At 45.3% G+C, this 13727-nt stretch overlaps 1 protein-coding gene and 1 long non-coding RNA gene across 25 annotated transcripts in view; both read left to right on the top strand.

The window, feature by feature from the left end:
- LOC113260422 (uncharacterized) overlaps window positions 1-8513 on the top strand; it is a 92874-nt gene extending 84361 nt beyond the window's left edge. For all 3 annotated transcript variants that reach the window (XR_003317951.4, XR_006410302.3, XR_006410301.3), the window contains 3 exons: window positions 1169-1367; window positions 3587-6394; window positions 8302-8513. This is a non-coding gene — a long non-coding RNA (uncharacterized LOC113260422). The remainder of the gene's footprint in view (window positions 1-1168; window positions 1368-3586; window positions 6395-8301) is intronic.
- Window positions 8514-10776: 2263 nt separating this feature from the next.
- The window catches only part of XPA (XPA, DNA damage recognition and repair factor), a 31909-nt gene continuing 28958 nt past the window's right edge, over window positions 10777-13727 (top strand). For all 22 annotated transcript variants that reach the window (XR_008959929.1, XR_008959927.1, XR_008959924.1 and 19 more), the window contains exons 1-2: window positions 10777-11072; window positions 13274-13384. Coding sequence is in view for 1 of the 22 variants with exons in the window: in XM_026506182.4 (XP_026361967.1) it covers window positions 10901-11072; window positions 13274-13384 (283 nt within the window). In the remaining 21 variants the exon portion in view is untranslated. The remainder of the gene's footprint in view (window positions 11073-13273; window positions 13385-13727) is intronic.

The raw sequence follows: 13727 nt of genomic DNA, 5'->3' as shown, positions 1-13727 counted from the left end.
GAAGTTCAAAAACCAGGCAAAAACTCTTTAGAAATTAGAAGGGAGGATAGTGGTTTCTTTTGGGGGAAAGGAGACAGTACCTAGGAGAAGATCCGAAAGGTTTTGGGGGTGCTGGGTAATGATCTATTATTTTATATTGGTGCTACATAGAAAAGTAGATTCCATTTGTGAAAACACCTTGAGCCTTACATAATTTTTGCACATTTCTGGTTTTTTCTTATACTTCAATCAAATGTCTGCTTCAAAATGACAGAAGAATTTTAAGGACATGGGAAGATGTTCATATTATCATACTATATTGAAAATACAGGCTGATATAGGTGCAAACTGTATAAATGCAACCTTTCTTTTTCTTAAGGATCATCACACATATACGCTTGTAAATACATAACATTTTTACGAGAATATACAAGTAAATGATGGGAGTAATTGCTTCTAGAGAGGGAGGCTGGGAGAGAGATTTATTTTTTACACCATGTTCTTTCGTACCTTTTGTACAAAAGGTTTTAACTATGTGCCTGCATTGCCAATTCAATGCAAAAGAAAGCACAAAAACAAGAAAGCAGATTACAAACTGTATCATCTCATTTTTGTGAAAATAAATGTCTGGCACTATCACTATCAAAATGATAAATGTGGTTACCTCTGGGTAATGGGATTATGGATGATTTTTCTTTTTGCAAAAACATCTGTATTTTCTCAGTCTTCTAGTGTGAACACATATTTCTTTTGAGAACGAGAAAAGTAATAGTTATCCCTTGCAATTCTGTTTTAATCAATGTTATTGAAGTGTTATTTTTGTACAGTACAGTGCGCTGATTATAAGAGTACGGTTCAATGAATTTTACAGAGGCATGTGCACCCATGTCCTTACCACTTAAGACTAGAACGTTTCCACACCCAGAAAGTCCCTTCATGTTTCTTGGTAATCAACCTTTACCTCTCCTAAGTGGTATCACTTAGGTATCACTGATCCCATGGATCAGATTTCTAGCACCAGAGACAGTTGTGTCTGCTCTAGAAATTTCTAGAAATGGGATTATACTGTAGGTACTCTTCTGTCTGGCTTCTTTTGCCCTATTTACTGCTTTTGAGATTGATTTCTGTTTTGTGTGTATCAGTAATCCGTTATAATTTATTTATTTTATTATTTTATTTTATATTTTAGCGAAGAGTAACGTCTTCAGTGCTTGCTCCTTCCTGATCTGTGGCGTGGGAAACCATCCACGGGGAAAATAGCCCTCCACAGCCTCTCCAAGCTTGTCTGCCGCAGGCCTTCCTATGCTGGGAGGGGAGACAGCCGCCCGCCCCTCCCCCGCCCCAGTCCTGGTCTGCAGCCCATCCCCCCGCGGCAGCGCCAGACTCAGGTGAGAGCCACCCTGCTCCTTGCCATTGTTCCGCAAGTGACAGCCTCCAGGGCAAATGGAAAACCGTCAACCTGAGGGCTGTCAACTGCAGACAAGAATTCCTTTCTTTGTCAGGCTGGGTGGTCTCCGTGGCTTCGGCAGCGGCCTGCACAAAAGATGATAAGCGCCGTGTGCGCGCCCGCAGAAAAACATCGCCACCACCCGACAGCTCTGACCGCGCTCCTTTGTGAGGCCAGGATTAGCCCTTGACGGCGTGGAAATCTTCAAACCCAGCCCCCGCGAGGGCATCCGAGGGTCGTTTCGTCCAGGGTGCCCATGCCCACCCCCTCACCAGCATGTTTCCTGGGCTGTTTGCCCCACAATCTTAGTCATAGACAGCTAGAAGGGCCCTCAGAGATCATGTGGCCCGACCTAATTCCGCTGCAAAAGTGGGTCCAGACACAGGTCACACAGCAGAAGGACTGAGGCAAGGACAAGTATCCAGAGTTTTTCTCTGTGGGGAGCTCTTTCCACTACTCTAAGCTGCTTTTGTTAATAAGTGGCCCCTCAAATAGTACAGTGTAAAATGTAAATTCTAATTTTCCATTAAAAAAGGAGACCGCGCGCGCAAATCCCTCCACCTCGCACCCCGCTTTGTAGAAAGGCTTTCTGGCGCTCGCGGCCCGGGCAAGAGACGGATTTCATTTATGAATAGTTTGGTGCCCCCTACTGGTTATGGCTGCAACGCAGCGACCTCTTCCCAGGCGCCCTCCACAGGCACCATTATTTCTAATTTCAAATCTAAAGAGCAGGACTGTAGACTAGGCAGTTTTACCCATTTTATAGATGAGGAAACTGAGGCCCACAGAGATTAAACAAGCTGCCCAAAGTGGCTGAGCCTGCATTCAAACCTATTCCTGTGGAACTCCAACTTCCTTCCACTCGATGTCAATACCACTTACCAGCATCCTGACACTGTGTAGCACTTTCCCTTAACAAAGGATTTTTAAAAAGATTTTATTTATTTATTTGAGAGAGAGAAAAAAAGTAAGATTGAGAAAGAGAGCGTGAGCAGAGGGAGGGGCAGAGGGAGAGGTGGACGCAAACTTCCTGCTGAGCAGGGAGCCTGCCAGGGGCTCCATCCCAGGACCCTGATGTCATGACCTGAGCCGAAGGCAGCCGCTTAACTGACTCAGCCACCCAGGCGCCCCAACAAACGATTTATAAATACTTCAAAATAGGCCATGAAGTGGGAGCTAACGCCCCTGTTTAGCACATGGGGAGGCCTAGGCTGGGACAGCAGTGACTTGCCCAGGGCCACAGGTCCAGTAAACCCCTGCGCCTGCCTGCTGCCTGGAAGGAATGCTGCACGCAAGGTCCAGGAGGGGACTTACTTCCTGGGCAGCCTTCATCCAGGAGGAATAGGGAGGCTGCAGTGTTCCCACGCAGGCCCTGTGTGGGAAGGGGACGCCAAGGGACTCAGAGATAAAATACATTTTCTACTCGTGGGGAACTCACATCACCATCCACTGGATTCAACAGATGCGCAACTGAGTCCATGGTTTTGTGTGTGTGTGTGTGTGTGTGTGTGTAAATGAGTGAATGCACGAATGCGTGAATGGAGTGGCCTAGAGACTAGAGGCTGTGAAGGCCAGAAGTGTCTGGGCCATTGTGCTATAAAATGATAGATTGCCATTTAATTGGAAGAGTGTATTTCTGGCAGTCAGAGCAGTTCACAGGGAGACGGCCGCCTCCGTGGGTGTGAGTGCCCGTCGCGGGGAAACAGGCAGAGTTAAGCACACCGAAGCCGAGATGTTGTAGAGGGATATTAAGCTTGCAAGGTATTTTCTGAACATCAGCATCAACATTTAGAAATGGGAAGATTTCACATGAAACCCCAGAATTTTCGCTCTTCTTAAACAAGGTGGAAGGCTTAGCCTCATCAGGCCTGTGGCAGCACTGCCCTCAGCTCCCGACTGTCACCACAGCAGTGAGGCTGATCAGCGATGCCACTTCTCATTGCATGTGTGCTGTCATTTTTCTTATTGTAAAAACAAAACAAAACAAAACAAAAACCCAACATTTTTCTTATCAAGTTTTCACCAGGAAAGCAAAAATAAGAGACCAAGTCATTTGTTTTAGGAAACGTAGGGCACAGCATATTTATCTGTGGAAGTGAGGACATTTTTATACGCTTAAAAGGCAGGGGCTCAACTTGCTTCATTTGTTTTCATTACCAGCCTGGACCCCATGACAGCTCGAACTAGATACACTAGGAAGTCTTTGGTATCTTCTTATGTGTGGACTTCGGGTCAGACTCTCCCTCTGCGGCGACTTCTGTCTTCAACTCCTCAGAGAGGCAGGGCCACTGGAGCAGGACGTGAGTGTAGTCCTGGGTCTGGGGGCCTGAGGTAAGAAGAAATCCTGCCCAGTGCGACCACTGTGACTCACCAGTTAAGTGAGAGCATAAAGGCCTAGCAGACCACATGTATGCCCTCTGCCCAGCGAAGCCCTTCGAGATGTGACGCCTTGATCACAAATCTTCTGAATTGGCCTCCCTCCCAGCACTTTTCTTCTTATGAGAGGGTTTCTTAGCCCTCCCCATCCTGGCCACGTGGATGGCTCCCTGATCCCATGGGGGGGGGGGTTGCTCAGAAGTGGGCACACGCTCCAGATGTGGTCTGAGCGCTGAAAACAGCAGGACAAACATCTCCCACAGTTCAGCTGTGCTACTTTTCTTCTTGTCACTTCTACTCACATTCTCTCTTTTTATCAGTCATGTCACATGTTGGCTCACAGAGTTTGTGGGGCACCAAGACCTTCAGACTGTTTTGCGTGAATGCTTCTCAAGAGAGTTCTACCTGAACTGAAAATCACAGACACTAAATGTTGGACGTATTCCCGGAGGTCAGCGAAGGCCACCTCCCACATATGCAGAAGGAGACCACTTCTTCAAACACCCTGACAGAATGTTTGAACTGAAATGAGGAGGTTCACACTTACTGCACTTGATTTTATATTTGTCCCATAGCTCCATTCTTCCAAGAATGGATCTTGATTTTGTAAAAAATCATAACTACTCAACGAGTATACTCATTGATCCCAGGTTGTAGTTGAGACAACTGAGGCCCAGAGATGTTGAGTAACTTGTTCAGAGTCATAAGCTAATAAGTGGCAGAGTTGAGCTTAACTAGGCACAAACAGTTGTTGAGCAGAGGAGTGGCATGGTCTAGGCTGTACTTTGGGAAGACAGAGCTGTAGGCCAAGTGGAAGATGGATTAGAAGGGGTCAGCCTGGAAGCTGGCCGACCAGTTAGAGGCTGTTCAGGCAGGAGATGATAGGAGTGAAGCTAGGCCAGTAGCAGTGGGACCAGAAAAGGGATGGGGGCTGGAAACAGTCAGTTTCCAAACATAAAAACTGTAAAAACAAGTGATAAAGAGTTCATCTATTTAACAGAATTATAACTATCAGAAGAAGTCCTTGCCAATAAAATATAAGTGGTTTGTGGTTTGAAGCTGCAACCACACTTGTTATAAAGGTAATTGAAAGGAAAACCCCAACTGGGGATAATAAGAAAACAGGAAACCACAAGCCTATAACCCCATTATGTGGATTGGAGTTCATCCACATAATAGACGAACCCTGGACCACATTCATCCTCCCCTGGCCCTTCGCAAGACGGATGAACAACTCTGAGAGCAAGCTTCAGGCAGAGACAGTCCTGTCAGTTTCAAGCCGCTTGGTTAGCTGCCGCGTGGGGCATCGCCAAGGACCTGGTTTCAGCTCTGCACTAACTCACCCAGAAAAGCACTAGTGGAGGAAGTAAGAGGAAGACTTGTTCTAATCTAGAGACAAGTTTAGCGGTGGAGAATATTCATGCTGGGGCTGATCTGTGCCTGGTTGAGCCCAGCTGTGTCACTTATTAGCTTATGACCTTGAACAAATTACTTAACATCTCTGGGCCTTCGTTGTCTTATCTATAAATTGAGATTAATGAGTCTACTCTTTGAATAGTTATGAAAATGAGAGAATTGATAAATTTAAAACACTGAAAGGAACATCGAGTATACAGTAAGTACCATATAAGTGTTTCCTATTGTAATTGCTATTATTATTATTACAGTGAATAATGGGCAAAGCCGTACAACAATGGGATGGGGCTGTTTGAGGAGAGTCTTCCATCACCTGTGTAAGCAGAGCTGAGGTGGTTGTAGGGTTCAGCTTCGGACCTTGAGTTTCAGTGCTGGTGAGACAAGGGGCTTATTGAGCATTTTTCATTCTTTTTTTTTTTTTTTTTTTAAAGTAGGCTCCAAGCCCAGCATGGAGCCCAACATGTAGCTTGAACTCATGACCCTGAGATCAAGACCTCAGCTGAGATCAAGGGTTGGACACTTAACTGACTGAGCCCCCCCATGTGCCCCATTATTCATTCTATTTATTTAATTCCACAAATATGTACTGAGCAGCTATTCTGTACCTGACACTATGGTAGGTCCTGGGATGAATCAGACAGTCCCAGCTCTCAAGGACCTGATAATCCAGGAAGGATGGGAGGTAGAAATTACCTCTTGAGTGGCGAGTAAGTGCCACAACACCAGCACATATGAGGCTCATAGACAGCCAGGGGACAGGGTCAGGACAGGCTTCCTGGAAGAGGCAGGAAGAAGCAAGGTCCCCTGGACCACATTCAGGATCTGGGGAATGCAGAGTAGGGAAGATCTGCCCTTGCTGGTCCATGATTAACAGAAGATCTGGGCTTCCAGTGCTTACAGTCGTTTTCCCCAGGCCCTGTACTAAGTGGAATCACTTGGGCCTTCCCACTCCTTACTGCTTCTGGAAAGAAAATTCTGGTGAGTCTCTAAGATGTTTTCTAAATCTCTTTTCACACACATTTTATTGATCACGGTTTCAGGATGATGGTTTTGCCTCAATCCCTTTATCTTTTGGCGGAGGAACGTTGAAATCGAAGTTTCTCCAGAAGGAGGGTCAGTCATAACCAAAAGAGACTACATTTCCTGGATCACTGCGTCAAGACAGCTTGAGCCAAGGTGATTGGGCTAATTTCTGTGCTGCTGCACCCCTGTCCGAGACAGTTCCCTGCCTTGGCGTGCTCCTTGCCACAGATGTTCTTCTATTGTGAATTTATGCCAACCATGTTCAAAGTGGCCACATTAAGGGGTAAAGCCCTGGGGAGTCAGGGGAAAAATTAAAAAGAAAGCCACACACATGTACTATTTACTCGATAACAAAGACAAATACGTTCACATCCTGTCATCTCAGGCATGAATAACTACAGTAATGCTCTCATCGAGGAGGCCCTGTCAGGAAACACTGCCAAGTTTTTCCTTCCCCTTCCTGACTTCCATTCTTGCCTCCTGTTCTTCTTCAGGCTCTGGTTAACGCTTTCAATTCTTTCTGTTCTTTGTTAATTACCCCTCTTTCAGCCAGGATCACAGTTGGTCTGGGAGAGGAGAGGTACAAAGCAGGAAGAGGGAGGTAGTCACAGGTTTTTCCAGAGACCGTGAGTGGGGAGAGGCCAGAACACATCCACCGGTCTATTCTCCTCGCCCCTTTTCCTTTTGTGCCCCCACCAAAATGACTCATGCTGCTGTGCTCAGGGCAAGCCCCACAACCTCTATGACTGTGTGGGATGTACAGATCGGGGCACGCACTCTTCCTTTCTCTAAAGGAGGAGTCTCATTTTAGCTTGGTTGAGGCATCAGCTAACAATTCAGACCCAACTTACATGAAACTTGCTAACAAAGGTCAGGACGCGAAGGCAGAGGGAGTTACTGGTCAAAGGAACTCCAACAGGTTGTCAAGAATTACAAAATACGTGTACAACATCTGAACTACATATGGTCCACATCCTTCAAGTTTGGAATCCTTTGTTTGGGAGAAGTTTCTAGGGCCTGATTATTCTCAAAAGGTTACCTTGGGGAAGAACTGTTACCTTGTTCTCCAGAAATACTGCACAGCCTCAGAGGCTCTTAGAACTATGTAAAGTCTAGGGGTACCTAGGTGGCTCAGTCAGTTAAGTGGCTGCCTTTGGCTTGGGTCGTGATCTTAGGGTCCTGGGATTGAATCTCATGTGGGGCTCTCTGTTCAGTGAGGAGCCTGCTTCTATCTCTCCCTCTGTCCCTCTCCCTCTCTCTCAAATGAATAAATAAAATCTTAAAAAAAAAAAAAAAAGAACTATGTAAAAACCTAGAGGGTCATCTAAGGTGTTGGCTTTTTTTTTTTTTTAAAGATTTTATTTATTTATTCGACAGAGACAGAGACAGCCAGCGAGAGAGGGAACACAAGCAGGGGGAGTGGGAGAGGAAGAAGCAGGCTCATAGCAGAAGAGCCTGATGTGGGGCTCGATCCCAGATCGCCGGGATCACGCCCTGAGCCGAAGGCAGACGCTCAACTGCTGTGCCACCCAGGCGCCCCTAAGGTGTTGGCTTTTGAAGTTTGCTGCCCATTAGAGTTCTAGTGCCCTGACCAATGACGTCAGAATTTCTGGGGGGTGGGGCCTAAGCATCAGCATTAAACTCCCCAAGTGCACTCAAGTTTGAGAACCTCTGAGCTGGACCCTCACTCTTCAAAGTGTGGTTGGTGGAGCTGCAGCCCCATCAGGGAGCTTGCTGGAGATGCACATTCTCGGGTCCCACCACAGACCTACTGATTCAGAATCTGCATTTTAACAAGATCACCAAGTGCATAAAAGTTTGAGAAGCAGTTACTTTCTTGAAGCATTGACCAGTCTGGTAACAATGGGCTCAAATTCTGTCTTGGCAACTACCCGCAGGAGCTGGGTGGTAGCTGCCCCCTTTAAGAGGGGATTCACCACTCTGGTTTGCCTGTGTTTCACACCTGGCTAGGTTCATTAACTTCCATCACCTGGCTGGGCCCAGTCAGAATTTGAGTTTTTTTTTTTTTTTTTTAAAGATTTTATTTCTTTATTGGACAGAGAAAGACACAGCGAGAGAAGGAACACCAGCAGGGGGAGTGGGAGAGGAAGAAGCAGGCTTCCTGCTGAGCCGGGAGCCCGATGTGGGGCTCGATCCCAGGACCCTGGGATCATGACCTGAGCCGAAGGAAGATGCTTAACAACTGAACCACCCAGGTGCCCTGGAATTTGAGTTGTTTTAAAATTTATTATAAAATAAAGTTTACCATTAGTAACATGTAGTGCATTCACAACTGTCACCACTACCTAGTTCCAGAATACTTCATTACCCCAAAAGGAAACCTCATACTTATTAAGCTGTCACTGTCTAGCCCCTCTCTCCTCAGCCTCTGGCAACCATTAATCTGCTTTCTGTCACTGTGACTTGGCTTATTCTGAATGTTTCAGAGAAAAGGAATGCATAATGTTTTCAAGGTTCATCCATGCTGCAGCATGTATTAGTACTCTTCCTTTTTTGGCTGAATAATATTCTTCTGTATGGGCATATCTCATTTCATTTACCCATTCATCATTTGATGGATATTTGAGTAGTTTTAACCTTTTGGTTACTGTGAGTAGCGCTGTTATGAACTCTTGTATGCAGGTTTTTGTTTGAACACCTGTATTCAATTCTTTGGGCTATGTGGAATTGCTGGGGCAGAGTTTTAGAACAACCTGGCACACTGAGGTTTCACGCCAGTGTTTAATGCTTAAAATTTGAGCAGCACAATCTAGTGGTTCCACTTACTGAGTATATACATGTTTAAGCTGGAGAACATTATATAAAGCAGAAAGAGTGGAATTGCTGACTCATTGGTAATTCTATGTGTAACTCTTTGAATATCCAGACTGGTTTCTATAGCAGCATTTTATATTCCTACCAGTCATGTTTAAGGGCTCCAATTTCTCCACATTCTTGCCAACACTTGTTATTGTGTTATATTTTCCCCCTTAATTCTATCCATCCTGGTGGTGGTGAAGAGGTATCTCACTGTGCTTTTGGCTTGAATTTCCCTAATGAGTAGGGATGAATACCTTCTCATGTGCTTGTTGGCCATTTATATATAGTCTTTAGAAAAATGTCTGTTTAAGTCCTTTGCTTATTTAAAAACTGGGTTGCCTTTTGTTATTGAGCTGTAAAATTTCTTTATTCTGGAGACTATGCTCCTTTCACATATACGATTTGCAAATATTTTCTACCCTTCTGTGAGTTATCTTTTTCACTTTCTTGATGGTGTTCTTTGATGTACAAAAGTTTTAAATTTTGATGAAGTCCAATTTATCTAATTTTTTCTTTTGTTGCTTGTGCTTTTGGTGTTAAATGGAATTTGAGATTTTGTTACCTGGACAAGGTCAATGGATAGGAAGAGAAAGGGACTGAGGGGAAAGGGAACAGGGATTGCTTGAGGTCTTCATCTCCAGTTCAATCAGAAGATCTGAGCATTTATCTGCTTTATATAATGTTCTCCAGCTCATTCATATATATAAAAATATATATTATATATGTATATATTGTATATGTACAATATGTATATTGTAATATATATAAGTATATATTATATATGTATATTGTAATATATATAAATATATATTATATATGTATATATGATTGATAGACTAGAACCACTAGGTTGTGCTGCTCAAATTTTCACCATGGAAAACGAGTGTGAAACCTTGGTGCACCAGATTTTCTGAAAACTAGTTCTAAATGGTATATGTAGTAAATAAAATATAATGTGTTTCCTGGTTTCAATTAGATTTTATTTGTAATAAAAAAGCATACATTTTTGGAAAAGCGAGCAATGTTTCTTGCAAAATGCTCCATTTACCACACTTTTGGGAAGTCAGGATTTGGCCCAAATCCAAACCCACTACCTGGTGGCATCTCATTCACACTGAAGGAATATTCCATGGAAAAGATAGCCAAGTTCATGCACACCAGCTTTGGTACCAGGTGCTGTATTTGCCTAATGTCACACAGCAGGTGAGAGTTTGAACCCAGAGTTCCCATTTCAAATCTAAGGCTCTGTCCCCTAGGCCATGCTTTCAAAGTCAAGTCAGATGAATCATCCATTGATCTTTTCTGACTGGCACTGCTAGTGCTACTAGCTAATATTATTTTTGGAAGCTTTCTATACGCCAGGCATGTTGCTGAAAACCTTTACAGGTAATCTTTCCAACACCCCAGGAAGTGGTTCCGTAATTATCCTCGTTTTACTACTGAAGAAACCGAATTGAGGTTATATAACTTGTTCCAGCAAACACGGTAAATATCAGAGCTAGAATTTAACTCAGATCTGACTCCAAAGCCCATATTCTGAACCACCAAACAATACTATTGTTATAGAGATGACCAAGTCCTGAAAATTGACCTCAGCCGCGCCCTTTCTAGATTACAAGCTAGCAGGTATTCCTGGCCCCAGCGCGTGCGCAAACCCCACCCTCCACCCGTCCCTTCCGCCCCGGCTCCTCAAATTGCGCAGGCGCTCTCCTTCTCTGAGGCCGCGTAGTGGAGTCGACGCGGAGGCGGTGCAGGCGTCGCGAAGGGGTGGAGGGCAGGCTTCGGCGTGTCAATGCGCGTGCGCGGGGCTAAAGTCTCGGCCCTTTGGGGAGCTTGGCGATGGCGGCAGCCGGGGACGCTTCGCGGGAGCCGGCTGCCTCGGAACCGCCGGCGGAGCTGCCTGCCTCGGTGCGGGCGAGCATCGAGCGAAAGCGGCAGCGGGCGCTGATGTTGCGCCAGGCCCGGCTGGCGGCCCGGCCCTACCCGGCGACGGCGGCTGCGGCTACCGGAGGTTTGGGCCCTGGCGACGCCTGCCCCTTCCCTCTGGCTGGTCGGGTGCCCTCGCGTCTGCGCGCCTGCCCTCCCGCAGTCCCGGGAGTCTGCTCCGCCGGCCGTTTCAAAGCGGGCTAAGACCACCAGCGGTTCCGCGCTGGAGCCGGGGCTTTCCTTACTGCACTCGGGTGGCCCAGCTCTCCTCTTAGGCTTGGGGGATGCAGCCGCCCTCTCCGTCGGGAGGCGCCTTAGCTTTTCCCTTTTTGTTCCAGCTGCGCGTCCGCCGGTCCTAGGGGTAGACCTTGTATAAAAGTTTGACTTGTGACCCATTTCAGCAGTCATCCTGCACCGCTCCCGAATTCAGCCACTCAACAAAGGCACAGTGCTCGCTACGTGCTGGGCACCGAGAGAGGCAAACCGAGGCTGCGGCCTTCGTGGGGCTTTCAAGAGTAGCACCTGTTGTGTTTCACATCCTTCAAGTTAGCTAACTTGATTCTCACTGTTAACTTGGAAAATAATTAGGGCAGCGTTTGGTCCCGGTGTTTTACTGAGGTGGTAATTGAGGACCAGAAAAGGAAAGGAATCTACTCAGGTTCATACCAGCAAGTACGCGAGCTAATCAGGACTATAATTGAGCTCCTCTGATCTTGGATTCACGGCCTTTCATTTTCACCAACTGCTTCTCCTGTGCCAGGCATTGTCTCACTTTTAGGAAGAAAGGCTGTTAATTTTTGTCTGAATTTTATCTTCCCCCTTTCTTGGGTCAGCCCTTGACTGCGTGTCTTTCATGGATGTATATTTCTATCCCCTGATTTTCCACTGTAGTCAAGTAATAATCTTCCTTAGGGTACTTAAAATAGTTTGGTTGACCTGTGGGTCTTCAGGACTGCCTCTATAACATGAGGTACAGGTGTTCCTAAAGCTATACCCCATACTGTGTGAGTAGTTGAGCACAGTTTGGAGCTGTGTCCTCTACTATCCCTTTTCCTCAGCCAGAAGAAAGGAAGAATGACAAGAAACTGGGGCTGGCAGCGTCTTGATATACTGACGCTGAATCTGCAAATTCTAGCCACTTTTAATGGTTCTGGTTTCATCCTTTCTGTTTTCTACTTTTCTTATTCCTTCATCAACTTGAGATGTTCTAGAGTCAGGACAAAAGTTGTTCATTTGTGTTAATTCATAGTCATGATTTCATAAGGCTTTGTAGATCTGTACTAAATGGTTGTGGAGCAAGGGTGCAAAAAAGAACATACAGAGGTATGAAACTTCTGATTGTGGAAAGCAAGGTAGAATGAATATTCTGTAAGAGTTCTCGGGCACTGGACTGTGCTGTGATATGGAATACCGCTCCCCCCCCCCCCCCCCCCCCCCCCCCGCTCTCCTTCAGGAGCTTGGACCAGCTGGACTAGTCAAGACCTTAACTTGAGCAGGATACTGAACGGTGCTCAGTCATGCCAAGACAGAGCCCCGTTTCTCTTTGCTGCTCCACCTTGCTGTTTCCCCAGGTCCTTAGCACCACATTCTAAGCAAGTTCTTCTTAGTCTTTTCCATGGCCTATGTCCTAGCTCAGCCAGAAAGTGAAAATTGTACAGTATGCTGAAATAAAAGTACTGAAGATAAAAATTTTGGCACCAAATCTAATATCGAGTCTTCCAGTCTGTACGAGGTCTGTTTCTCCATTTATATTTAGGTCTGATTTCTCTTAGTGGTGGTTGCATTGTAGAGGTTTTACACCTCTTTTCCTAGATGTTATGTCTTCATTCTAATTGTAGATTCTCGTGGATATTCTATGTACGTAATCACATCATCTGTGGATAAAGACTGTTTTAATCCTTTCCAACCTTGATGCCTGTTTTATTTTCTTGCCATCTTGCACTAGTTGGGCCCTTCAGTATAATGTTGAGTGGAAGTGTTAATAGTGGACATCCTTGGGGCTCCTGGGTGGCTCAGTCATTAAGCGTCGGCCTTCGGCTCAGGGCAGCCCTGCATCGGGCTTCCTGCTCTGCTGGGAGGCCTGCTTCTTCCTCTCCCACTTCCCCTGCTTGTGTTCCTTCTCTTGCTGGTTGTCTCTCTCTGTCCAATAAATAAATCTTAAAAAAAAAAAAATGGACATCCTTATCTCATTTGATATATTTTAAACTTAAAGTACCTGTTTATGCACAAAGGAACATAGGGGCTTACCTAGTTAAATCATTGACCACTTTTACTTACTTTTCATAGGTATGGCTAATGTAAAAGCAGCCCCAAAGATCATTGACACAGGAGGAGGCTTCATTCTGGAAGAGGAAGAAGAAGAACAGCATACAATTGGAAAAGTTGTCCATCAGCCAGGTAAAGTGTATTTTCAGAAAATAGGTATCTAGATTAGTCATTTTGAGAAATCTGCATAATTCTGTAAATCAATTATAAACAATGCCATACTTGTCAGTGAGCAGGTGAGGTTTGTAAGAGGGATACAGTTTGGCAGTTTTGCTAGTAGATTAAAAAGTAAACAGATTTGGCAATAATTAACTTGTGGTTTGTGTACTTAGGGTTGTTGCTCTCTGTTATTTTGTAATAGGCAGGGACAGCCAATATATTGACTGATAGTATACTCCATTGTCTTGATAGGCTGAAATGAGGGGCTAGAACCCAAGAGATAACATTTAGGACCTTCTTTTACTTGTTTGGAGGA

The sequence above is a fragment of the Ursus arctos genome, unplaced genomic scaffold, assembly GCF_023065955.2.
Source record: "Ursus arctos isolate Adak ecotype North America unplaced genomic scaffold, UrsArc2.0 scaffold_18, whole genome shotgun sequence".
NCBI lineage: Eukaryota > Metazoa > Chordata > Mammalia > Carnivora > Ursidae > Ursus > Ursus arctos.
Note: the sequence above shows the minus strand (reverse complement) of the source record. Positions and strands in the feature narration are given on the sequence as shown.